Source organism: Chlorocebus sabaeus, chromosome 28 (genome assembly GCF_047675955.1).
Source record: "Chlorocebus sabaeus isolate Y175 chromosome 28, mChlSab1.0.hap1, whole genome shotgun sequence".
NCBI classification, from domain to species: Eukaryota; Metazoa; Chordata; class Mammalia; order Primates; family Cercopithecidae; genus Chlorocebus; species Chlorocebus sabaeus.
The window spans coordinates 9269288-9292545 of record NC_132931.1 but is presented as its reverse complement, the minus strand read 5'-3'; the positions used below and the strand labels follow the sequence as shown (position 1 = coordinate 9292545).

Genomic DNA, 23258 nt, shown 5'->3' with positions numbered 1-23258 from the left:
CACTTCTTGACTTTGTGACAGCCTTCAAGTGACTTACCTTCTGCTTCTTTACCTGTCTAATGGGGATACGTTTACCTATCTCATGGGAGCGTCGTTAGGGTTAAATGAATTAGAGAGGTAACGTGCGCACAGAATGGGTCCTTGGTGTATGTTGGACCCCTGCCTCTGCCCCTCTGAAGAGGCTGCTTGTAATCCCCTGGCTCTACCACCTTTCTCCCTCACTTTTATTTCCTAGTGTTCAACTCCCTGGACATGTCCCGCTCTGTGTCTGTGACGGCAGCAGGGCAGTGCCGCCTTGCCCCGCTAATCCAGGTCATCTTGGACTGCAGCCACCTTTATGACTACACTGTCAAGCTTCTCTTCAAACTCCACTCCTGTGAGTACCGCGGGCCAGATTTTCTTACGTGAGATTCAGGCCAGAGGGAGGATCCCAGCCTGAGGATGTCCCCGGAGAAACACAGTCCTTCTCAGTGCCTTTGGCTGTCTGCTTCTGTTCCAAAAGGCCCCGGAGTTCCTGACCATTGTGAGGATAAAAGAGCAGGGCCCAGACTTTGGCATGTGTCTCCAGTAAAGCCCCTGGCTTGCCACTCTTGTGTCCCAGTGTTACAGGATCTTTGGGGTGTCAGTTTTCTGGCTGGAAACCTCTGGGGCCAGTGGCGCCTTTGCCTGCATTCTTGTTCTGCATCCAGGAAGAATGAGGTATGCAGAAAAGTGGAGGGTGGACAAGATGAAGAGGAGCTTTATTGAATATTGGAACAGCTCAGAGGAGATGCAGTGGGTACTGCTGTCTGTCTGTAGGCAGGTGTTTCTGTCGAGTGTTCAGCTCTCAGCAGAAAAGAGGCCATGGAGTGGGGAGCTCCTCTCCGCAACTGGTCATCCTAGCGTCTCTGCAGGTCTCTGAAGCTCTCAGCAGAGAGGGTGGCTCCTCTCTGTAGCTGGTTGTCCCTTCTCTGCTCAGCTTGGCTGAGCTCAGGGCTTTTATGGGCCTCAGAGGGGAGGAAATGCACCCCCACTGGTCCATGGGCAGGCCCGGAAAACGCACCCCACGTTCCCACTCCAGTCTGTGGGATTGGCAGCCTGGCCCCCACCAGGTACCCACCTTTCCACCCAGGAATCTGTCTGCCTCCCGCTGCCATGCATGGCACCAGGTCTCAGCCCCAACTTTGCTCTAAGATCACAGTGGGTGCCGACAGCAGGAAGAAGCCAGGCAGCAGGAGCAGGTTCAGAAGAGGGGACGAGAGCCTTCTCAGGCCCTGAAGAGTACAGGGATGCCTGAGTCTGCAGCCGGGGCTGGGGGTGGGGGCGGGGCAGCAGGGCTGCCACCCACTCCGTGAAGCGGGAAGCCCAAGTCTGCAGCTGCGTTTTGGGAGGCTGCAGCTGCGCCCGGGAAGGCAGGATTCCTGCCTGTTCCTGGCCCCCCAAGAACACAGGGAAGCTCAGATCTGCAGTCACAACTTGGACGGCTCCAGCCCCACCCAGGAGGGTGAGGCTCCTGCCCTGTGCAGCCCTGGCCATGCCTCCCTGCTGCAGATGGCATGATGGCAGTGGCAGGCCACCTGGACTGGCAGCCGCCATCACCAGGATGGTCCTCTCTGTCTGCCTCTAGCTTAAGCACATCACCATTCCTCAAGTATGTCGTGTATCCTTCGAACCGCACAAATCATCAGCAGACCTGGCCTAGACCTGCATGAGCTAATGTCATGATTTCCAGACCATTCATCCACACAATCCCTTTGTGCAAATGGAATTTTATGAAGAAATGTAAATTATAAAACACAGCTGCTCGTTAAATGGAAACCTATCCCTTACCTAGCTTCAGTTCCCCGGGCTGCCCTTAGCAGAATATATATAGCTTGGAGGTTCTGATCTTGCAGAAGTTTTTATACTTTTTTTTTTTTTTTTTTTTCCTGAGACAGAGTCTCACTCTCTTGCTCAGGCTGGCGTGCAAGGGTACGATCTCGGCTCACTGCAACCTCTGCCTACCGGGTTCAAGCAATTCTTGTGCCTTAGCCTCCGGAGTAGCTGGGACCGCAGGCTTGGGCTGGCACACCCAGCTAATTTTTTGTTGTTGTTTTTTGAATTTTTAGTAGAGATAGAGTTTCCGCATGTTGGCCAGACTGGTCTCGAACTCCTGGCCTCAAGTGATCTGCCCACCTCAGCCTCCTAAAGTGCTAGGATCACAGGTGTGACCCACCGCACCCAGCCAGTTCTTACAGTTTTGTGTCCTGGTTTAAAATGATGTGTCTGGGGCAGGCACAGTGGCTCACACCTGGAATCCCATTACTTTGGGAGGCTGATGCAGGCAGATCACTTGAGCTCAGGGGTTGGAGACCAGCCTGAGCAACATAGTGAAATCCCTGTCTCTGCAAAAAGTACAAGAATTAGCCAGGCATGGTGACATGCGCCTGTAGTCCCAGCTACCCGGGAGGCTAAGGCGGGAGGACCACTTGAGCCCCGGAGGTCAAGGCTACAGTGAGCTGTGTTTGTGCCACTGCTCTCCAGCCTGGGCAACAGAATGAGACCGTGCCTCAAAAAAAAAAAAAAAAAAATGTAGTATAAGACAGTATACTCTGTAACTGTGGTCATTGACAAGTAATGAATCTCATTATTTAGACAGTACAAGGGAAGGATGTAGCATCACCTAGATGCTAATCTGGGATGGTTTCGTGGAAGGGAGATTGGAATTAGCTGCCCAGGGATTAGAAAGGCTTTGCAGCAAGCAGGCCTGCCCGAAGGGAGAGGGTGGAGTGGGCCCCCGAGAGAAGGAACCAGCTGCTTAGAGTGCTGAATACAGATGAACTTTTCATTGTTTCCAAGTACGCTGTTGCTCAGTAGAACATCACCAGTGCCTTTTTGTAAAATGGGGAGTTAAGCTGGGCATGGTGGGGCATACCTGTAGTCCCAGCTACTTGGCAGGCTTAGGGAGTTATGAGAAGAGACAGATAATTAAGTGTTTGGGTTTAAAGGCCTTCTTTGAAGGCAGGGCAATACCCAAGACCCACACTGCCTCTGAGCTGAGAAAGGGGTAGGAGGGATACTCTTTACAATATTTATTTATTTATTTATTTATTTATTTAGAGACAGGGTCTTGCTCTGTTGCCCAGGCTGGAGTGCAGTGGCACAATCTCAGCCCACTACAGCCTCTACCTCCCAGGTTCAAGTGATTCTCCTACCTCAGCCTCCCAAGTAACTGGGATTACAGGTGCCCACCACCAGGCCTGGCTAATTTTTTTTTTTTTTTTTTTTGAGACGGAGTCTCGCTCTGTCGCCCAGGCTGGAGTGCAGTGGTTCCATCTCAGTTCACTGCAAACTCCGCCTCCCAGGTTTACGCCATTCTCCTGCCTCAGCCTCCCGAGTAGCTGGGACTACAGGCGCCCGCCACCTCGCCCGGCTAGTTTTTTGTATTTTTTTAGTAGGGACGGGGTTTCACCGTGTTCGCCAGGATGGTCTTGATCTCCTGACCTCGTGATCCACCCGTCTCGGCCTCCCAAAGTGCTGGGATTACAGGCGGCTAATTTTTATATTGTTTTTAGTAGAGAGGGGGTTTCACCCTGTTTGCCAGGCTGGTCTTGAACTCCTGAGCTCAAGTGATCCTCCCGCCTGGGCCTCCCAAAATACTGGGATTACACGCATGAGCCACTGCAACCTCTTTTCTAAAAATAAACATTTATTTTTGTTTTAGATCCACAGAAAAGTTAAATAGTACCAGGAGTTCTCGTATACCCAGTTCCATTTTCCCTTTGTTTGTCTATTAGTATGAAATATTTGTCACAGCTAATGAACCAGTGTTGAGACCTTATTATTAATTAAAGTTCGTACTTAAGGCTGGGTGCAGTGGCTCACATGGTGAAACCCCATCTCCACTAAAAGTACAGAAATTAGCCAGGAGTGGTGGCGCGTGCCTGTAATCCCAGCTACTTGGGAGGCTGAGGTAGGAGAATCACTTGAACCCGGCAGGCGGAGGTTGTGGTGAGCCGAGATTGCGCCACTGCCCTCCAGCCTGGCAACAGAGCGAGATTCCGAAGCGCAAAAAAAAAAAGTTTGTACTTTATTCAGATTGTCACAGTTTTTACCAAATGTCCTTTTCTGCCCCAGAATCTCATCCGGTACACCATGTGACATTTAGTTGTGATGTCTCCTTAGGTTCCTCTTGGCTATGATGTTTCACTTCTCAAACTTCCCTTATTTTTGATGATTTTGATCATTTTGAGTTTTTTGTAGAATGTTCCTGAATTCTGTTTGCCTGATGTTTTTCTCCTGATTTAACTGGGGTTAAGGGTTTTTGGGAGAAAGATCATTTAGGTCAAGTGCCATATTCATTCACTGTCCACTTTTGCTATTTTGGTTTTGTTTTGTTTTGTTTTGTTTCAAGATGAGTCTCGTTCTGTCACCCAGGCTGGAGTGCAGTGGTGCGATCATAGCTCACTGCAGCCTCAAACTCCTGGGCTCAAAAGATACCCCCACCTCAACCTCTTGAGTAGCTAGGACCAAAGTGCACATCACCACACCTGGCTAATTTTTATTTTTTAATTTTTGTAGAGATAGGGGTCTCGCTATGTTGCCCAGGCTGGTCTCAAACTCCTGGGTACAAGTGATGCTCCCCACTCAGCCTCCCAAAGTGCTGGGATTACACATGGGAGCCACTGCGCCCAGCCATCTTTTGCCATTTCAAGAATCATGTTTTATACATGTGTTCCCTGATTTTATCCAATGAATGTATGACCCATTTCAAAATAACAAATTAAACAAATAAAGCAAACACTAAAAGGATTGCTGGGCTGTGATCTTTAGCTGCAATATGCAGATTTGCACATCTGACAGGACCTCAGAGAACTGGCTCTGTAGGGGAGGAGGCTGTCCTAAGAGGCTACTGTGTGTGCAGCGTCATAGAGTTAGCTACCAACCAACCCAGGACTGGAACTCAGATCCCAAGCCTCAATCCCTTGTTCTTTTTTTTTTGACAGAGTCTTGCTGTTGCCCCGGCTGGAGTACAGTGGTGTAATCTCAGCTCACTGCAACCTCCGCCTGCCGGGTTCAAGTGATTCTCCTATCTCAGCCTCCCGAGTAGCTGGGATTACACACATGTGCCACCATTCCCGGCTAATTTCTGTGATTTTAGTAGAGACAGGGTTTCACCATGTTGGTCAGGTTGGTCTCGAACTCCTGACCTCAAGTGATTCTCCTGCCTCAGCCTCCCAAAGTACTGGGATTACATGCGTGAGCCACTGCACCCAGCCTTCAGTCCATTGTTCTTTGCCTTCTGACAGCCCTCCTCTTGGGCAGGCTCTGTGGATCTCTTCCAGACTAATATCAGCCCTGAGCCTCAGCCTAAAACAAATGCAGGCAATAGCTGAGAAAGAACTGCTCCCTCCTGGGCCTGCCATGGTCCAATCTGCTACTGGTCAGGTCACCATTTCTTCTCTAGTCTGGGGCACAATTTCCACCCTATTGTGCCCAGCATGGCTTGTCCTTCAGGAACGAATTGAAGTGGAAGGATTTGGAGGATAAGCGTCTGCACACTCCTGCTGGTTCCTGCTGGGCTCCCTTGGTTACCAGACCTCGGGACAGCTCTAGGCCAGTCATGGCCCCTGGCAGTGCTGGCCACATGCCCCAGGGTAGCTGGGCCCCTCCCCGTCGAGAGCCCCGCCATGGCTTCCGTGCCCGCTGGTCAATCTCCCCGCTCACACTCTTTCCAATTTCTTCCAGGCCTCCCAGCCGACACGCTGCAAGGCCACCGGGACCGCTTCATGGAGCAGTTTACAAAGTAAGTGGTTCAAGTAACAGGAATGGAGGTGAATCCAAGAGCACTATAAAATTTAAGCCATGCAAGAGCACTGTGAGAGGTGGCTGGACACAGTGGTTCATGCCTGTAACCTCAACACTTTGGGAGGCCGAGGTGGGAGGATCACTTGAGGCCGGGAGTTTGACACCAGGCTGAGCAACATAGCGAGACCCCGTCTCTACAGAAAAAAAAAAAAGCAAAACAAATTAGCTGGGCACAGTGGTATGCACCCGTGATCCCAGCTACTTGAGAGGCTGAGGCAGGAGGATGGCCTGAGCCTAGGAGTTGGAGGCTGCAGTGAGCTACGATTGTGCCACTGCACTTCAGTCTAGGTGACAAGTGAGACCCCAAAAAAAAAAAAATTTAAATACTTGGGTTGGGGGGTGAGGTTATCTTCTTTTTTTTTTTTTTTTTTTTGAGATGGAGTCTCACTCTGTCACCAGGCTGGAGTGTGCAGTGGTGCAATCTCAGCTCACTGCAACCTCTGCCTCCTGGGTTTAAGTGATTCTCCTGCCTCAACCTCTCAAGCAGCTGAGACTACAGGCACACACCACCACGCCCAGCTAATTTTTGTATTCTTAATAGAGATGGGGTTTCAGCATGTTGGCCGGGATGGTCTCAATTTCTTGACCTTGTGATCTGCCCGCTTCAGCCTCCTGAAGTGCTGGGATTACAGGCATGAGCCACCGCGCCCAGCCTGAGGTTATCTTCATTCTAAGGTGATAAAGTGACAGAACATAGCTCAGACAGAGGCAAATCTACCTATAGCTAGGGCAACTATTCGTTCTCTAATAAATCCCATAAAAGCATATAGAAGAAAGAGATTTCATCCATTCATTAGTTGCCTGCTTATGCCTCTTCTCTTTTCCCTCTCCCAAAGTTCTGGTCTTGTAACATTTATAGACTGATAAGCCCTACAAATGTATCTCTAGCCAGACCTTACTTCTGAATTCCAGCCTCTTGTCCCCAATTTGACATCGGTATAGCATACTTAAATCTCAAACTGTACTCTAGGTTTTCCAAAAAAAAAAAACAAAACCTTTCTCTCTCCATTCTTTTTTTGTTTGTTTGTTTTTGTTTTTGAGACAGAGTCGCACTCTGTCACCCAGGCTGGAGTGCAGTGGTGCGATCTTGGCTCACAGCAACCTCATCCTCCCCATTTCCAGTGATTCCCCTGCCTCAGCCTCCCAAGTAGCTGGGATTACAGGCGCCCACCACCATGCCCGGCTAATGTTTGTATTTTTAGTAGAGACGGGGTTTCACCATGTTGGCCAGGCTGGTCTCGAACTCCTGACCTCAAGTGATCTGGCTCCCAAAGTGATGGGATTACAGGTGTGAGTCACTGTGCCCAACCCCTCCCCATTCTTTTCTATCTCAACAAATACTGCCATCATCCATTTAGGCCAGAGATCTGGAAGTTACCATTTTCCTCATCCCCCATGTCCAATCCACTAGCAGGTTTGGTTGATACCCTACAAATCTGACCTGTTTCTGAGGTGGGATGGGGGACTGGACTCCGGAGGCAGGAATGAAGGACAAGTAAAACAGGGAAGGGGTGGAAGCATCTCTGCATAAGACACGCCCCACCAGTGTGCTGTGACAGTTTACCATTGCTATGGCAACACCCAGAAGTTAGCGCCCCTTTCCATGGCAAAAACCTGACAATCCGGAAGTTACTTTTTTTCTAGAAATTTCTGCATAATCTGCCCCTTAATTTGCATATAATTAAAAGTGTGTGTGTGTGTGTGTGTGTGTGTGTGTGTGTGTGTGTATGACAGCTGCTATTCTGGGCTCACTGCCTATGGGGTAGCCCTGCTCTGCAAGGAACAGGACCTCTGCTGCTGGCTGTGCACTGCCGCCTCAATAAAAGCTGCCAACGTCGGCCAGGCACGGTGGCTCATGCCTGTAATCCCAACACTTTGGGAGGCCGAGGTGGGCAGATCACTTGAAGTCAGGAGTTCAAGAGCTGCCTGGCCAACATGGTGAAACCCTGTCTCTACTAAAAATACAAAAATTAGCAGGGCATGGTGGCACACACCTGTAATGCCAGCTACTCGGGAGGCCAAGGCAGAAGAATCACTTGAACCCGGGAGGTGAAGGTTGCAGTGAGCCAAGATCACATCACTACATTCCAGCCTGGGCGTCCGAATGAGATTCCATCTCAAAAAAAAAAAAGATCTTTATTTAGGCTGGGTGCAGTGGCTCACGCCTGTAATCCCAGCACTTTGGGAAGCTGAGGCAAGTGGATCACTTGAGGTCAGGAGTTTAAGAGCAGCCTGGCCAACATGGTGAAACCCTGTCTCTACTATAAATACAAAAATTAGCCCTGTAATCCCAGCTACTCAGAAGGCTGAGGCAGGAGAATTGCTTGAGCTCAGGTGGCAGAGGTTGCAGTGAGCTGAGATCATGCCACTGCACTACAGCTTGGGCAACAGAGCAAGACTCCATAAAAAAAAAGAAGGAAAGGAGGGGAGGGGAGAGGAAACCAGGCAAAAGTGAAGGAATAGAGTGAGAGTTGGGAGGACGGAGGGAGCTGAGGAAGGCCTCCTGGCTTCGCTCTGTGAAAGTACACCCTCTTGTTTTTCCTGTTAATTTCCTCACCCTTGACCGTAGCTCCCAAATGCCAAGTTTCAGCCTCCCTGCCCAGTTCCCCAGGAGCAAGCAAAGGACAAGTGCGCGGTTGTACCCGCTTCCTGGTACCCCTGTTCCATTTGAGAAGCCGAGTACATATTCTATGATAAATGGCTTCTTTAGTCCGAGGAGACAGGCCCTGGGGCTGATTTCCTGGAATGTCAAATTCCGGTAGCTTGTGAAAGCCGTCGAGCCTATTACTGTTGGCTCCAACCCAGCAAGATGGGGACGTGTGGTCAGGTGATTTCATTTCCTTTCATTTGCTTCTAGCTTATAAAAACAGCTCCCCTGAGTAGCCGCTTTGCTGTTCCACACAGACGCGGCTGCTGTCTGAGACCTCCCTGTCCTTGAATTCAGGGGAAGCAGCAGTGATGTCACAGAGACAGGCCTGTCTTGGGATCTGACAGGATGTAACCCAGGGGGTTCGTTTGTTGGGCTAAGCTGGAGAAAGTTCTGTGTTGCAGGCTGAAGGAGTTAAGGCCCATGCACCCCTTTCATCTCAGAATAGATAAGTCTGAGCTGAGCATGATGGTGCATGCCTGTAGTTCCAACTACTTGGGAGGCTGAGGTGGGAGGATCGCGTGAGCCTGGGAGGTCGAGATCGCAGTGAGTCGTGATCATGACACTGCACTTCAGCCTGGGCAACAGAGCCAGATCTTGTCTCTAAAAAACTTAAAATAGGCCAGGCGTGGTGGCTCACGCCTGTAATCCCAGAACTTTGGGAGGCCAAGGTGGGTAGATTGCTTGAGCCCAGGAGTTTGAGACCAGCCTGGACAACATAGTGAGACCCCATCTCTACCAAAACCACAAAAAAATTAGCCAGGTGTGGTGGCACATACCTGTACTCCCAGCTACTTGGAGGCTGAGGTGTGAGGATCCCTTGGGCCCAGAGAGGTCAAGGCTGCAATGAGCTATGATTGTGCCACTATACGTCAGCCTGGGCGATGGAGTAAGACCCAATCTCAAAAAAATATTTAAAAATAGGCAGGGCATGTTGGCTTACGCCTATAATCCCAACACTTTGGGAGGCCAAGACGGGCGGATTACCTGAGGTTGGGAGTTCGAGACCAGCCTGACCAACGTGGAGAAACCCCGTCTCTACTAAAAATGCAAAATTACCCGGGCATGGTGGCACATACTTGTAATCCCAGCAACTCGGGAGGCTGAGGCAAGAGAATCACTTGAACCTGGGAGGCGGTTGCGGTGAGCCAAGATCACACTACTGCACTCCAGCCTGAGCAACAAGAGCAAAACTCCATCTCAAACAAAATAAATAAATAAAATTAAAATAAAGAATATATAAGTCTGGATCCTTTCAGGTTTCTTGGTCTTCAGTATTTAGATTCAAAATAGAGATTTGAGAATGCGAAAAAGATGTTGAGTTTGCCAGGTGTGGGGTGGCTCATGCGTGTAATCCCAGCACTTTGGGAGGCCAAGGCTGTAGGATTGCTTGAAGCCTGGAGTTAGAGACCAGCCTGGGCAACATAGCAAGACCCTGTTTCTACCAAAAAATTAAAAATTAGCCGGGCATGATGGTGCATCCCTGTAGTTCTAGCTACTTGGGAGGCTGAAGCAGAAGATCACTTGAGCCCAGGAATTCGAGGCTGCAGTGAGCTATGATTGCACCACTGCACTCTAGCCTGGGTGACAGAGCAAGACCCTGTCTCTACAAAAAGAGAGAGAGGAAAAAAAAAAAAAAACAATGTTGGTTTCTTCATGTGTATGTCCACCTAAGATTAGGACATAGTACCAAACGATTGTAATTCTCCAAGTGTTTATTGAACAGTTCCCCTGTCCCTGGCACTATGGGAAACAGCTCAGCAGAGCTCAGTCCCCACTTCCCAGGAACTTATAGTCCTAATTGTGAAGAGAACGAATAGTCCAAAAACAAAAATAAGTAATGAAAGAAGAGAGAAGAGAGCTACCTTTGTAATTAAATTCCCTTCCCTTTTCCTATGGTTAGTTGGCTTATCCTCAGAGAAAGTTCGTTTCTTTTCATGTTACTCTAAACCAAACATTTCTCGGAAGTTAAGTCTGCAAGATAACAACGTATATTCTACAGAAATGAAGAAATCAGCTTTTGGATTGTCTACTCTTCCAAAGGATGTGTAGCATGAATTACTCTTTCTTCACTACCAGGTCACTGAGGACCAGCTTTAAATAATCCTCCTCTGTAGCATCATAATTGAGTCCCAGCACCATGGAGCTTATCTCCTTGACAGCCTGTGCCTTGGGGCTGGGGAGGGGGCAGGAAGGCCAGGTGGCTGCTCTGTCCCCTACATGGGGCTGATGAAGACACCCAGCACCCCTCAGGTTCTTCTCCACCCCTAGGTTGAAAGAGCTGTTCTACCGCTCCAGCAACCTGCAGTACTTCAAGCGGCTCATTCAGATCCCCCAGCTGCCTGAGGTAAGCGTGCCCGACCGCACACTGTCGGCACTGCAGAAGCCCCAAGTACCCTCTTAGAGGCCGGCAGGGCCTGGCAAGCGAGCACTGTTTGAGGATGTGTCTCCGTCTTCAGAACCCACCCAACTTCCTGCGAGCCTCAGCCCTGTCAGAACACATCAGCCCCGTGGTGGTGATCCCTGCAGAGACCTCATCCCCCGACAGTGAGCCAGTCCTAGAGAAGGATGACCTCATGGACATGGATGCCTCTCAACAGGTGAGGACCACTTGGGAGAGAAACATGGCCTTTCCTCTTGCCTGCAAGTACGGGGAGAGGCTGGGGGAGACCCTGGCCAAAGCCCATTGACTCTAGCCAGGTTCAGCTTTCTCTTCACCTAGCAGCAACCGAGGCTGAGCATCCTGCTCTGTGGCAACCAGAAGGATCATAAATGGGTCTGGCTGGGTGCAGTGGCTCACAGCTGTAATCCCAACACTTTGCAAGGCTAAGGTGGGAAGATTGCTTGAAGCCAGTTCAAGACCAGCCTGGGCAACATAGTAAGACCCCATCTTTACAAAATTAGCCAGACATGGTGGCACACATGGCTGAGATGGGAGGATCGCTTGAGCCTAGGAGACCAAGGCTGTGGTGGGCCGTTATCATGCCACTGCACTCCAGCCTAGGCAAGAGAACAAGAACCAGGTCCTAAAAATAAATAAATAAATAAAATAAAATAACAATAAAAAAATTATCCAGGCATGGTGGTACACACCTAAACTTCTAGCTACTCAGGAGGCTGAACCAGGAGGATCACTTGAGCCAGGAGTTGGAGGCTGCAGTGAGCTATGATTGCACCACTGTACTCTAGCCTGGGCAGTAGAGTGAGAACCTGTCTCAAAAAAAAATAAAAAAAATTAAATTGTCTGAATCAAATTGAGAAAGGGGGCATTCTCCCATGTCACCCAACTGACCCACACACAGAATTCTCTGACACTCTGACTTATTCTCACTCCTTTTTGGTCAACCACAGAGTTTATTTGACAACAAGTTTGATGACATCTTTGGCAGTTCATTCAGCAGTGATCCCTTCAATTTCAACAGTCAAAACGGCGTGAACAAGGATGAGAAGTGAGTCCAACCTGGGTTCAGGCAGATGGTGCAGGAGCTAAGTTAAGCCATGGTCTGCCTCGAAACACTAACCAAAGAGGAATTCTTAATGATACCAGGGCTTCTTAGATAAAGAACATCTCGAAGAGCCAGGTGCAGTGGCTCACGCCTATAATCCCAACGTTTTGGGCGGATGAGGCAGGAGGATTGCTTAAGGCTAGGACTTCAAGACCAGCCTGGGCAGCATAGCAAGACCTCATCTCTATTAAATAAAAGTAAAAAAATTAGCTGGGCAGGTTGTACACACCTGTAGTCCCGGTTACTCAGGAGATTGAAGTGGAAAGATCACTTGAGCCTGGGATATCAAGGCTTTGGTGAGCTGTGATCATGCCACTACACTTCAACCTGGGCAACAAAACCAGACTGTCTCTAAAACAAAACCAAAAACACACACAAAAAGAATGTCTTGACCCTCAAATATTGGCCCCTTTAATCTCAGAAGAAAATCAATAACCATGGACTTATGAGTATTAGATTAGTATCTTTTAACATTTAGAGTATAATTCATGGCATTTCAAAGAATTGTCCCCAAATTAATACCAGCTTTTGATTTCCTACCCTGAGCTCACAATTAAAAAGAGAGGGATAGAAGCACTATGGAAGCAAACTCATTCCCCTTCTCTTCCCAGGGACCACTTAATTGAGCGACTATACAGAGAGATAAGTGGACTGAAGGCACAGCTGGAAAACATGAAGACGGAGGTATGCCTTGGATCTGCTCTGCCTTTGCGATTCACCAAAACACGGTAGATTTGAATGTTAAATTTGCATCACACTGGCCAGGCACAGTGGCTCACACCTGTAATCCCAGCACTTTGGGAGGCCAAGGCAGGAGGATTACCTGAGGTCGAGAGTTTCACCCTGGGAAATCCCGTCTACAATAAAAATACAGTAATTAGCCGATGTGTTGGCAGGCACCTGTAATCCTAGCTAATTGGGAAGCTGAGGCATGAGAATTGCTTGAACTTGGGAGGCAGAGGTTGCAGTGAACTGAGATCACGCCACTGCACTTCAGCCTGGGCAACAGAGCAAGACTCTGTCTCAAAAAAAAAAAGAAAAAAAAATTGCATCACATAGACACTTTTTTGGACTTCATCCTTAGGGTAGGTTAATTAGTAGAAGCAAGCCAGGCGTGGTGGTGCACGCCTGTGATCCCAGCTACTGAGAAGGCTGAGGTGGGAGGATCACTCAAGCCCAGGAGTTCTGAATCCAGTCTGGGCAACATAGTGAGACCCCCATCTCTAAAACAAAATAAAAGCTGGTAGAAATGCTAAATCCAAAATGTGTTCTCTGTCATAATGCATTTCCATTTGACATGCCGTGAGGACAGCATTTAGGCCAGGCACAGTATCCATGTGATTGATGCCCAGAGATGACCTTGGTCCCCACAAGGCTGAGAAGCTCTGGGGAACAAGACCAGACCTTCTCACATGGCGATAAGGAGAAATTGGTTTGCTGGGCACAGTGGCTCCTGCCTGTAACCCCAGCACTTCGGGAGGCTCAGGCAGGAGGATCGCTTGAGCCCAGCAGTTCAAGACTAGCTCGGGCAACATAGTAAGTCCCCATCTCTGCAAAAAACTTTTTAAAAATTAGCTGGGCATGGTGGTGCATAACTGTAATGCCAGCTACTCGGAAGGCTGAAGCTAGAGGATCTCTTGAGCCCAGGAGATTGAGGCTGCAGTGAGCCACTATCACCTCACTGTGCTCCAGTCTGGGTGATAGTGGTACCCTGTCCCCCTACGCCCCCCGCCAAAAAAAAAAAGAAGAGATGGCTGTCAGCAGTGTTGGTGCCATATTAACAACCGCCCCTCACAGTGGCTGCTCAGGTGACTTTACCCACAGGGACAGCCAGTGCTACCCCCAGTCACTCTAAAGAGGACCACGGTTCCCCTGTCATCATCCCCTGTTATGGCTGTTGATTGAGGAGCTCCTAATGACCAGGTGGTCCAACCCTCCTGGGACGTGGGGAGTTGACTTCGGGGAACCGGGTATTTACTTGGAAGCACGGTAGGACCCACTTCTCCAGCCCGTGCCCGTGACCCGTGGCAGTGGGCGGCTGGCCTCATGACCCGAGTCCCCCACAGAGCCAGCGGGTTGTGCTGCAGCTGAAGGGCCGCGTCAGCGAGCTGGAAGCAGAGCTGGCTGAGCAGCAGCACCTGCGGCAGCAGGCGGCCGACGACTGTGAGTTCCTGCGGGCAGAACTGGACGAGCTCAGGAGGCAGCGGGAAGACACCGAGAAGGCTCAACGGAGCCTGTCTGAGATAGAAAGTGAGCGGTGGGTGGGGGCAGGGGCGGGCCCGGGGGGGCAGGCGCAGGCAGCAGAGCCCAGCTGGACTCAGGATGCGGCACAGAGGCTGGGCGGGGGAGCCCCAGACTGTCTTTCTAGAAATAGTCAGGAATGCCAGCTCTTAGCCTCAGTCCAGAGGGTGGGTTTGAGTCCTACAGGCACAAAGCCCTGTGTGAGGCACCGCTGAGCACAGAGATGGGAAATACAGAAGATGGCCCTGAAGTGCTTGCCCTGGGCAGTGGATACTAAGGGAGAAGGAGAGAGGACTGAGGTCCTAACAAAGAAATTGACATACAAGCTGAGAGCACAGTGGCTTATGCCTGTAATCCTGGCACTCTGGGAGGCCAAGATGGAAGGATTGCTTCCGGCCAGGAGTTCAAGACCAACCTGGGCAACATAGCAAGATCCCATCTCTAGAAAAAATAAAAAAGATTAGCCAGGCATGGTGGCACATGCCTGTAGCCCCAGCTACGCTTGAGGCTGAGACAGGATCACTTGAGCCCAGGAATTCAAGGCTGCAGTGAGCTGATTGTACCACCGCACTCCAGCCTCGGTAACAGAGAGCCTTGTCTCTAAAACAACTCAATTAAATGTTTTAAAAATCTGAAAGCGCCCATAGAATAAATGCCATGTATGTAAGTGCTGAAGAGGCATGAATCCCTGGCTTGATTTTTTTTGTTGTTATTTTCTTTTCTTTTCTTTTTCTGAGACAGAGTCTCCCTCTGTAGCCCAGGCTGGAGTGCAGTGATGTGATCTGGGCTCACTGCAACCTCCGCCTCCCAGGTTCAAGCGATTGTCCTGCCTCAGCCTCCTGAGTCGCTGGGATTACAGGAGCACACCACCATGCCCGACTGATTTTTGTATTTTTAGTAGAGATGGGGTTTCACCATGTTGGCCAGGCTGGTCTCAAACTCCTGACCTCAGGTGATCTACCCTCCTGAGGCCTCCCAAAGTGCTGGGATTACAGGCGTGAGCCACCTCACTTGGCCCCTGGCTTGATTTTTAACCAGTTGAACTCTTTTTAAAGATGACTTCCCAAAGAAGTTTCTGTAAGTGGGATTTTCAAGGGAGAAAAATATATATGCATTCCTGAAATCAAAGGAGGATCTTTGGCCGGGCACAGTGGCTCACGCCTGTAATCCCAGAGGTGGGAGGATTGCCTGAGCCCAGGAGTTTAAGACCAGCCTGGCTGACATAGTGAGACCCCATCTCTACAAAAATCAGTCGGGTGTGGTGGCATATGCCCATGAGCCCAGCTATTCGGGAGACTGAGGGGGAGGATGGCTTGAGCCCAAGGAGGTCGAGGCTGCAGTGAGCAGTGATTGTGCCACTGTAACCCAGCCTGGGTGACAGAGAAAGATTGTCACAAAACAAAACAAAACAAAACAAGAAGCATCTTCAGGCCAGGTGTGGTGGCCCACGCCTGTAATCCTAGGACTTTGGGAGGCCGAGACGGGTGGATCACAAGGTCAGGAGATCGAGACCATCCTGGCTAACACGGGGAAACCCCATCTCTACTAAAAATACAAAAAAAATTAGCCAGGCGTGGTGGCAGGCACCTGTAGTCCCAGCTACTCGGGAGGCTGAGGCAGGAGAATGGCGTGAACCCGGGAGGCGGAGCTTGCAGTGAGCCGAGATCATGCCACTGCACTTCAGCCTGGGCGACAGAGCAAGACTCCGTCTCAAAAAAAAAAAAAAAAAAGAAGGATCTTCTAGGGACCCTGGCTCATTGCAAGGAAGGCAAGGGTCCATCCTAGGGTAGACTCCTCACTTTGGTCTTTGACAATACAGGGAAAGCCCAAGCCAATGAACAGCGATATAGCAAGCTGAAGGAGAAGTACAGCGAGCTGGTTCAGAACCACGCTGACCTGCTGCGGAAGGTAGGACCCTCAGCCCCTATCACCATCCTGCAGGCCCTGCACCTCGGGGAAGAGAGTGGCTCAGGCCTGTGGCTTCCCTGGGGCCAGCAACCCCTACATTGATCTCTAAGGCATTGCCACCATCTCGGGAATCACACCTTTTCAGTCTTCCTTGCCTCTGTGTCTTGTGCTCTGTCCTGGGTGCCAGCCCCATGTAGGTCACCCACCTTCTTTATTATTCTGTAAATACTTGAGCGTCAAGCAGCTGAAGGTGATAGCTCTGTTCCGGCTTCGCTCTGGGTAGGAAGGTGTTTCCTGTGGCTGACTCTAGGGTGTGCACAGCCTGAGTGTGATTGTTCTAGAAGGAGGATGTCCTCTAAGCCTGGGATCTCCTGGTTCAAGACACTGTTCTTCTTTTGCAGAATGCAGAGGTGACCAAACAGGTGTCCGTGGCCAGACAAGCTCAGGTAGATTTGGAACGAGAGAAAAAACAGCTGGAGGATTCATTGGAGCGCATCAGTGACCAGGGCCAGCGGAAGGTGAGTGGGAGGAGGAGCACTCGGGAAATGAGGGAGGGGGCTGCTGAGTTGGTGACGGGGGCTTTGTGGCCTTCTGCTCCACGGGCAGTTCTGTGGGTCGGTTGGCATCACACAGCAGGGAGCACACCATGGCGGCCATGCAGAACAGCCAGACACCATCACCAGTGCATACACGAAGTAATGGAAGGACCCAAGTTGCATGGGTCTAATCAGCAAAGGCTTTCCAAGGATGAGACTGGAGGAGAGTTTGAGGAAAGGAAAACACATGGGTAGCAGAGACAGAGGGATGAGCTTTTTTTTTTTTTGAGATGGAGTCTCGCTCTGTCGCCCAGGCTGGAGTGCAATGGCACGATCTCGGCTCACTGCAACCTCCGCCTCTCGGGTTCAAGCGATTCTCCTGCCTCAGCCTCCCGAGCATGTGGGACTACAGGTGCCCACCACCACGCCTGGCTAATTTTTGTATTTTTAGTAGAGACGGGGTTTCACCATATTGGCCAGGCTGGTCTCGAACTCCTGACTTTGTGATCCACCCGCCTTGGCCTCCCAAAGTGCTGGGATTATAGGTGTGAGCCACCACGCCCGGCGGGATAAGCATTATTTACAAAAACTTGAGAACAAGCCAGGCACAGTGGTTCCCACCTGGATCCCAGCGTGCGGGAGGATGATTTGAGGCCAGGAGTTCCAGGCCAGTCTGGGCAACAAAGTGAGACCTTGTGTCTACAAAAAATTAAGACATTGGCCGGGCGCAGTGGCTCATGCTTGTAATCCTGGCACTTTGGGAGGCCGAGGCGGGTGGATCACGAGGTCAAGAGATCGAGACTCTCCTGGCCAACATGGCGAAACCCCGTCTCTACTAAAAATACACAAAAGTAGCCGGGCATGGTAGAGGACACCTGTAGTCTCAGCTACTTGGGAGGCTGAGGCAGGAGAATCACTTGAACCCGGGAGGCAGAGGTTGCAGTGAGCAGAGATCATGCCACTGCACTCCAGCCTGGTGACAGTAAGACTCCATCTAAAAAAAAAAAAAAAAAAAAAATTAAGAAATTAGCTGGGCGTGGTAATGCATGCCTGTAGTCCCAACTACTTGGGATGCCAGTGCAGGAGAATTGCTTGAGCCCAGGAGTTTGACACTGCAGTGAGCTGTGATCGTGCCACTGCACTTCAGCCTGGGCAACAGAGCAAGACAAAAAAAAAAAAGTAAAAATTAGCCAGGTGTAGCAGCATCTATGCCTGCAATCCTAGCTACTTGGGAAGCTGAGGTGGGAAAATTGCTTGAGCCCAGTTTGAGATCGAGGCTGCAGTGAGCTATGATTGCCCCTCTGCACCCCAGCCTGGGCGATAGAGTGAGACCTGTCTCTATTAGGAAAAAAAAAAAGAGGCAGGCACAATGGCTCACACCTGTAATCCCAGCACTTTGGGAGGCTGAGGTGGACAGATCACCTCAGGTAAGGAGTTCAAGACCAGCCTGACCAACATGGTGAAACCCCATCTCTACTAAAAATACAAAAAAATCAGCCGGGCATGGTGGCTCATACCTGTAGTCCAGCTACTTGAGAGTCTGAGGCAGGAGAATCACTTGAACCCAGGAGGCGGAGGTTGCATGAGCTGAGATCATGTCACTGCGCTCCAGCCTGGACAACAGAGCGGGACTCCATCTCAAAAAAAAAAAAGAGAACACCATTGTGTTGGAGCAGGACCGACAGGCAGATTGGAGGCTTAGAGGTGGAGTTAGAGATATGGGACAGATCAAACCAAATGTCCTAGATTTAGAGGAGTGACTTTCACACTTTTCTGTGACCCCACATAAAAAACTACATCTATCTCATGGAAATACAAGTAAGTTTCACCAAGCAATACTTATCCTTACTACGTGAATTCATTCGGCTATTTTCTGTTCTATTTAATCCATTTTTTTAAATGTTAGCTGTGAATTCTTACTAAGGAGTCACAACCCACTCTTTGACAAACACCATCAAGAAATCAAAGAAACAGAGTCATTTGGGGATGGCGAGGTGCTGTAGTTCAGCCATATACCAGCTGTTGGGATGCCTGAATTTAAGACCCAGTTTGCCTTTAGTATTACGGACTTAAGCATGACATTTGGGAAATGTTTCTAAAATTCCTTCCTGGAGGCCAGGCACAGTGGCTCACACTTGTAATCCAAGCACCTTGGGAAGCCAAGGCCGGAGGATCGCCTGAGGTCAGGGGTTCGAGACCAGCCTAGCCAACATGGTGAAACCCCGTCTCTACTAAAAATATAAAGATCAGCCAGGCGGGGTGGCGGGCGCCTGTAGTCCCAGCTACTCGGGAGTCTGAGGCATGGGAATTGCTTGAACCTGGGAGGTAAAGGTTGCAGTGAGCCAAGATTGCACCACTGCACTCCAGCCTGGGCGACAAGAGCGAGACTCTGTCTCAAAAATAAATAAATATATATATATATAAATAAATAAATAATAAAAATTCCTTCCTTGACATTCCACATTTTCAGTACACTCTGGGGTCTCGCCTCTTCCTCCCACACCCTGCACTTTTTTGAGTGGTGTAACTTACGTACAGTAGAGCTTACAGATCTCTTACTGATCACTTGGGACATGTTTACGTTTTTATATTCTTTGTCACTACCACCCAGATCAGAGTCCCTCTGTTTTTCTTATCTTTCAGACTCAAGAACAGCTGGAAGTTCTAGAGAGCTTGAAGCAAGAACTCGCCACAAGCCAACGGGAGCTTCAGGTTCTCCAAGGCAGCCTGGAAACTTCTGCCCAGGTAAATACCTCCTTTCTCTTTTTTATTGAGATGGGGTCTTCCGTCACCCAGGCTGGGATGTAGTAGTGTGATCTCAGCTCGCTGGAGCCTCCACCCCCCTGGGCTCAGGTTCTCCCCACTTAGCTCCCCCGAAGTAACTGAGACTACAGGCACAAGCCACTACGCCCAGATAATTTTTATATTTGCTTTGGTAAAAACAAGGTTTCACTATGTTGCCCAGGCTGGTCTCAAACTCCAGGGCTCAAGTGATCCTCTCACCTCGGCCTCCTAAAGTGCTGGGATTACGGGCATGAGCCTCCACACCCGGCCTCCTTTCTTGCCCCACCCCTGGCTTTGGCATTGCTGTCATCCACCATCCTTAACCTGGCCAAGTCAGCCCCAGCTGTAATCAGTGCGAGAGGGAATCAGAGCGGGAGGTTAAAGAGCTATCACCTTCCCAGTCCTTGTAGCCAGGTGATGGGTTGGACCTCTGAGAAATAGGGACTGTTTAACTCAACCAGCGTCTCCCTCTTTCCTTGTGGTCACCTTTGCAGTCAGAAGCAAACTGGGCAGCCCAGATCGCCGAGCTAGAGAAGGAGCGGGACAGCCTGGTGAGTGGCGCAGCTCATAGAGATGAGGAATTATCTGCTCTTCGGAAAGAACTGCAGGACACTCAGCTCAAACTGGCCAGCACAGAGGCAAGTCACAGACACAGACACGAGCAAGCGCCTGTGAACTCCCACTGAGGGCCTCTGCGCATGCACAGAGGCCAGGAGGACCCCGGGGCTGCTGAGAAGGAGTTTGGGGCCTTGGCCCGATTGTGCAGACGTTCTGTAGGTGTGATGCCAGCAGGCCCTGCACTGCCTGCAGAGCGCATGAGGGAAAGCAGAGTGCTGTCTTTTTTGTATGAGAAGGGAAGTTTGGCATTCCCTCCCAGCCATGAGAACCGGGTGCAGTGATCCATCCCCACAGCCTCCGTGGGCAGCCACACACCCCGTGCACACAGTTAAGGCGCCTTTCTCTGTCTCAGGCTTACTGGCTTGGACCTCATTGGCCGTGACTTGAGCTAAGATGCTAGGAGCCCCAGCCAGGTCATGCCGCTCAGGTTCATTATGGAGTCTAGGGCAGACTCTCACCTCCCCGGACCGTTTTTAGGAATCTGTGTGCCAGCTTGCCAAAGACCAACGAAAAATGCTTCTGGTGGGATCCAGGAAGGCTGCGGAGCAGGTGATACAAGACGCCCTGAACCAGCTTGAAGAACCTCCTCTCATCAGCTGCGCTGGGTCTGCAGGTACACTTGCAACTGCCCGGCTGGCAGGGGCCAAGTGCTTACAGCCTGACCCTCTGTTGATGGTGAATCTCATGTGAGACTTAGCTCAGGGGCTCTCAGCCCCACAGCATGTCAGCATTAGCTTACGGGTGCCCAGGCCCCATCCTAGATCAGTTACATTTGGAAACTCTGTGCATTAGAACCTGTACACTAGTATTTTCCTTTTTTTTTTTTTTTTTTCTTTTTGAGATAGGGTCTTACTCTGTTGCCCAGGCTGGAGCACAGTGCGGTGGCTCACTGCAACCTCCACTTCCTGGGCTCACGCAATCCTCCCCACTCAGTCTCCCAAGTAGCTGGGACTACAGGCACACAACACCACGCCCAGCTAATTTTTGGTTGGGGTTTGTTGCTCAGACTGGTCTTGAAGACCTGGGCTCAGGCTATCCATCCACCTTGGCCTCCCAAGGTGCTGGGATTACACGCATGAGCCACCACACCAGGCCCAGCAGTAGTATTTTCTAAAGCCCCCAGGTGTGATAGCCACTGCTTTTTTTTTTTTTTTTTTGAGACAGAGTCATGCGCTGTTGCCCAGGCTGGAGTGCAGTAGCGCGATCTTGGCTCACTGCAAGCTCTGCCTCCTGGGTTCACGCCATTCTCCTGCCTCAGCCTCCCAAGTAGCTGGGACTACAGGCACAAGCCATCACGCCCGGCTAATTTTTTGTACTTTTAGTAGAGATGGGGTTTCACCGTGTTATCCAGGATGGTCTCGATCTCCTGATCTCATGATCTGCCCACCTCGGCCTCCCGAAGTGCTGGATTACAGGCATGAGCCACTGCGCCTGGCCGATAGCCACTGCTTTAGACAGTGGGTCACACTGATAAAACATCCACCAGGAGCAGACAATTCTGTGTTTCTCTAAGGAAAAAACTATGGTCTGAGTCAAGAGACTCATGAACTTCACGTCTAGGCAGGAAGCTTACACACTAGGTAAGCTCCTCTATTCAGTGCTTAATTAACGAGGATGAAGCCAGCTATGAGAACTTGCTGTGACCTTACCCTGTGTTCCCTCTCACAGATCACCTCCTCTCCACGGTCACGTCCATTTCCAGCTGCACTGAACAACTGGAGAAAAGCTGGAGCCAGTATCTGGCCTGCCCGGAAGGTAAGAATGGCCAAGGATAGTCTCTGTCATTTGTGACAGCTGGACAGGGTTGAGAAGCACCTGAATGCAGAAATGGTGACAGGTTCCTCTGCATCAAGAAAGGCATGTAGACAACTCATAAAATAGGGGAGGAAAGGGTATGAAAGTGACACCATCAACCAGACCTGAGAAACTTCCTTTCCAATCCTGGCAGACATCAGTGGACTTCTGCATTCCATAACCCTGCTGGCCCACTTGACCAGCGACGCCATTTCTCATGGTGCCAGCACCAGCCTCAGAGCCCCACCTGAGCCTGCCGACTGTGAGTACCAGGGCATGAGGGGCTGTTCATGGACCAGGGGAGCAGGGGGCCTTTAAAAGTCTCTGTTGGGCCGGGTGCAGTGGCTCATGCCTGTAACCCCAGCACTTTGGGAGGCTGAGGCAGGCGGATCACTTGAGGGCGGGAGTTCAAGAACAGCCTGGCCAACATGACGAAACCCCGTCTCTACTAAAAATACAAAAATGACTGGCCGGGTGCAATGGTTCACGCCTGTAATCACTGTAATACTTTAGGAGGACGAGGTGGGCAGATCACCTGAAGTCAGGAGTTCAAGACCAGCCTGGCCAACATGGCAAAACCCCGTCTCTACTAAAAATACAAAAATTAGCCAGGCACAGTGGTGCATCTGTAGTCCCAGCTACTCGGGAGGCTGAGGCAGGAGAATTGCTTGAACTCAGGAGGTGGAGTTTGCCATGAGCCGAGATTGCGCCAGTGCACTCCAGCCTGAGTAACAAGAGCGAGACTCTGTCTCAAAAGAAAAAAGAAACCAGGTGTCTATTGCCTTGTATCTCCAGCACTGACCGAGGCCTGTAAGCAGTACGGCAGGGAAACCCTCGCCTACCTGGCCTCCCTGGAGGAAGAGGGAACCCTTGAGAATGCTGACAGCACAGCCATGAGGAACTGCCTGAGCAAGATCAAGGCCATCGGCGAGGTACTTGCAGTAGTATCGTTGAGGAACGTTGTCATTCTGGGTGTGCATGCTGGTGAATGGCCAGAGAATCAGTGATGTTCTGAGCTAGTTCTTTCTGCACTTACAACTTGATTCTAGAAAGAGATTGTTAAAATTGGAAAATCCAGGCCGGGCGCGGTGGCTCAAGCCTGTAATCCCAGTACTTTGGGGAGACCGAGACGGGTGGATCACGAGGTCAGGAGATCGAGACCATCCTGGCTAACACGGTGAAACCCCGTCTCTACTAAAATATACAAAAAAAAAAACTAGCCGGGTGAGGTGGCAGGCACCTGTAGTCCCAGCTACTCGGGAGGCTGAGGCAGGAGAATGGCGTGAACCCAGGAGGCGGAGCTTGCAGTGAGCTGAGATCCGGCCACTGTACTCCAGCCTGGGCGACAGAGAGAGACTCCGTCTCAAAAAAATAAATAAATAAAAATAAAATTGGAAA

The 23258-nt window shown here is 50.4% G+C and overlaps 1 protein-coding gene across 3 annotated transcripts in view; it reads left to right on the top strand.

Annotated features, from left to right (window-relative positions):
* The window catches only part of HIP1 (huntingtin interacting protein 1), a 212302-nt gene that overhangs the window by 166568 nt on the left and 22476 nt on the right, over positions 1 to 23258 (top strand). For all 3 annotated transcript variants that reach the window (XM_037990489.2, XM_008018363.3, XM_037990490.2), the window contains exons 8-22: positions 236 to 376; positions 5707 to 5764; positions 10745 to 10820; positions 10933 to 11073; positions 11825 to 11922; positions 12591 to 12663; positions 14046 to 14229; positions 16040 to 16128; positions 16530 to 16646; positions 19308 to 19409; positions 19943 to 20086; positions 20544 to 20679; positions 21735 to 21821; positions 22015 to 22122; positions 22656 to 22792. In XM_037990489.2, the coding sequence (XP_037846417.1) occupies positions 236 to 376; positions 5707 to 5764; positions 10745 to 10820; positions 10933 to 11073; positions 11825 to 11922; positions 12591 to 12663; positions 14046 to 14229; positions 16040 to 16128; positions 16530 to 16646; positions 19308 to 19409; positions 19943 to 20086; positions 20544 to 20679; positions 21735 to 21821; positions 22015 to 22122; positions 22656 to 22792 (1691 nt within the window). The remainder of the gene's footprint in view (positions 1 to 235; positions 377 to 5706; positions 5765 to 10744; positions 10821 to 10932; positions 11074 to 11824; positions 11923 to 12590; positions 12664 to 14045; positions 14230 to 16039; positions 16129 to 16529; positions 16647 to 19307; positions 19410 to 19942; positions 20087 to 20543; positions 20680 to 21734; positions 21822 to 22014; positions 22123 to 22655; positions 22793 to 23258) is intronic.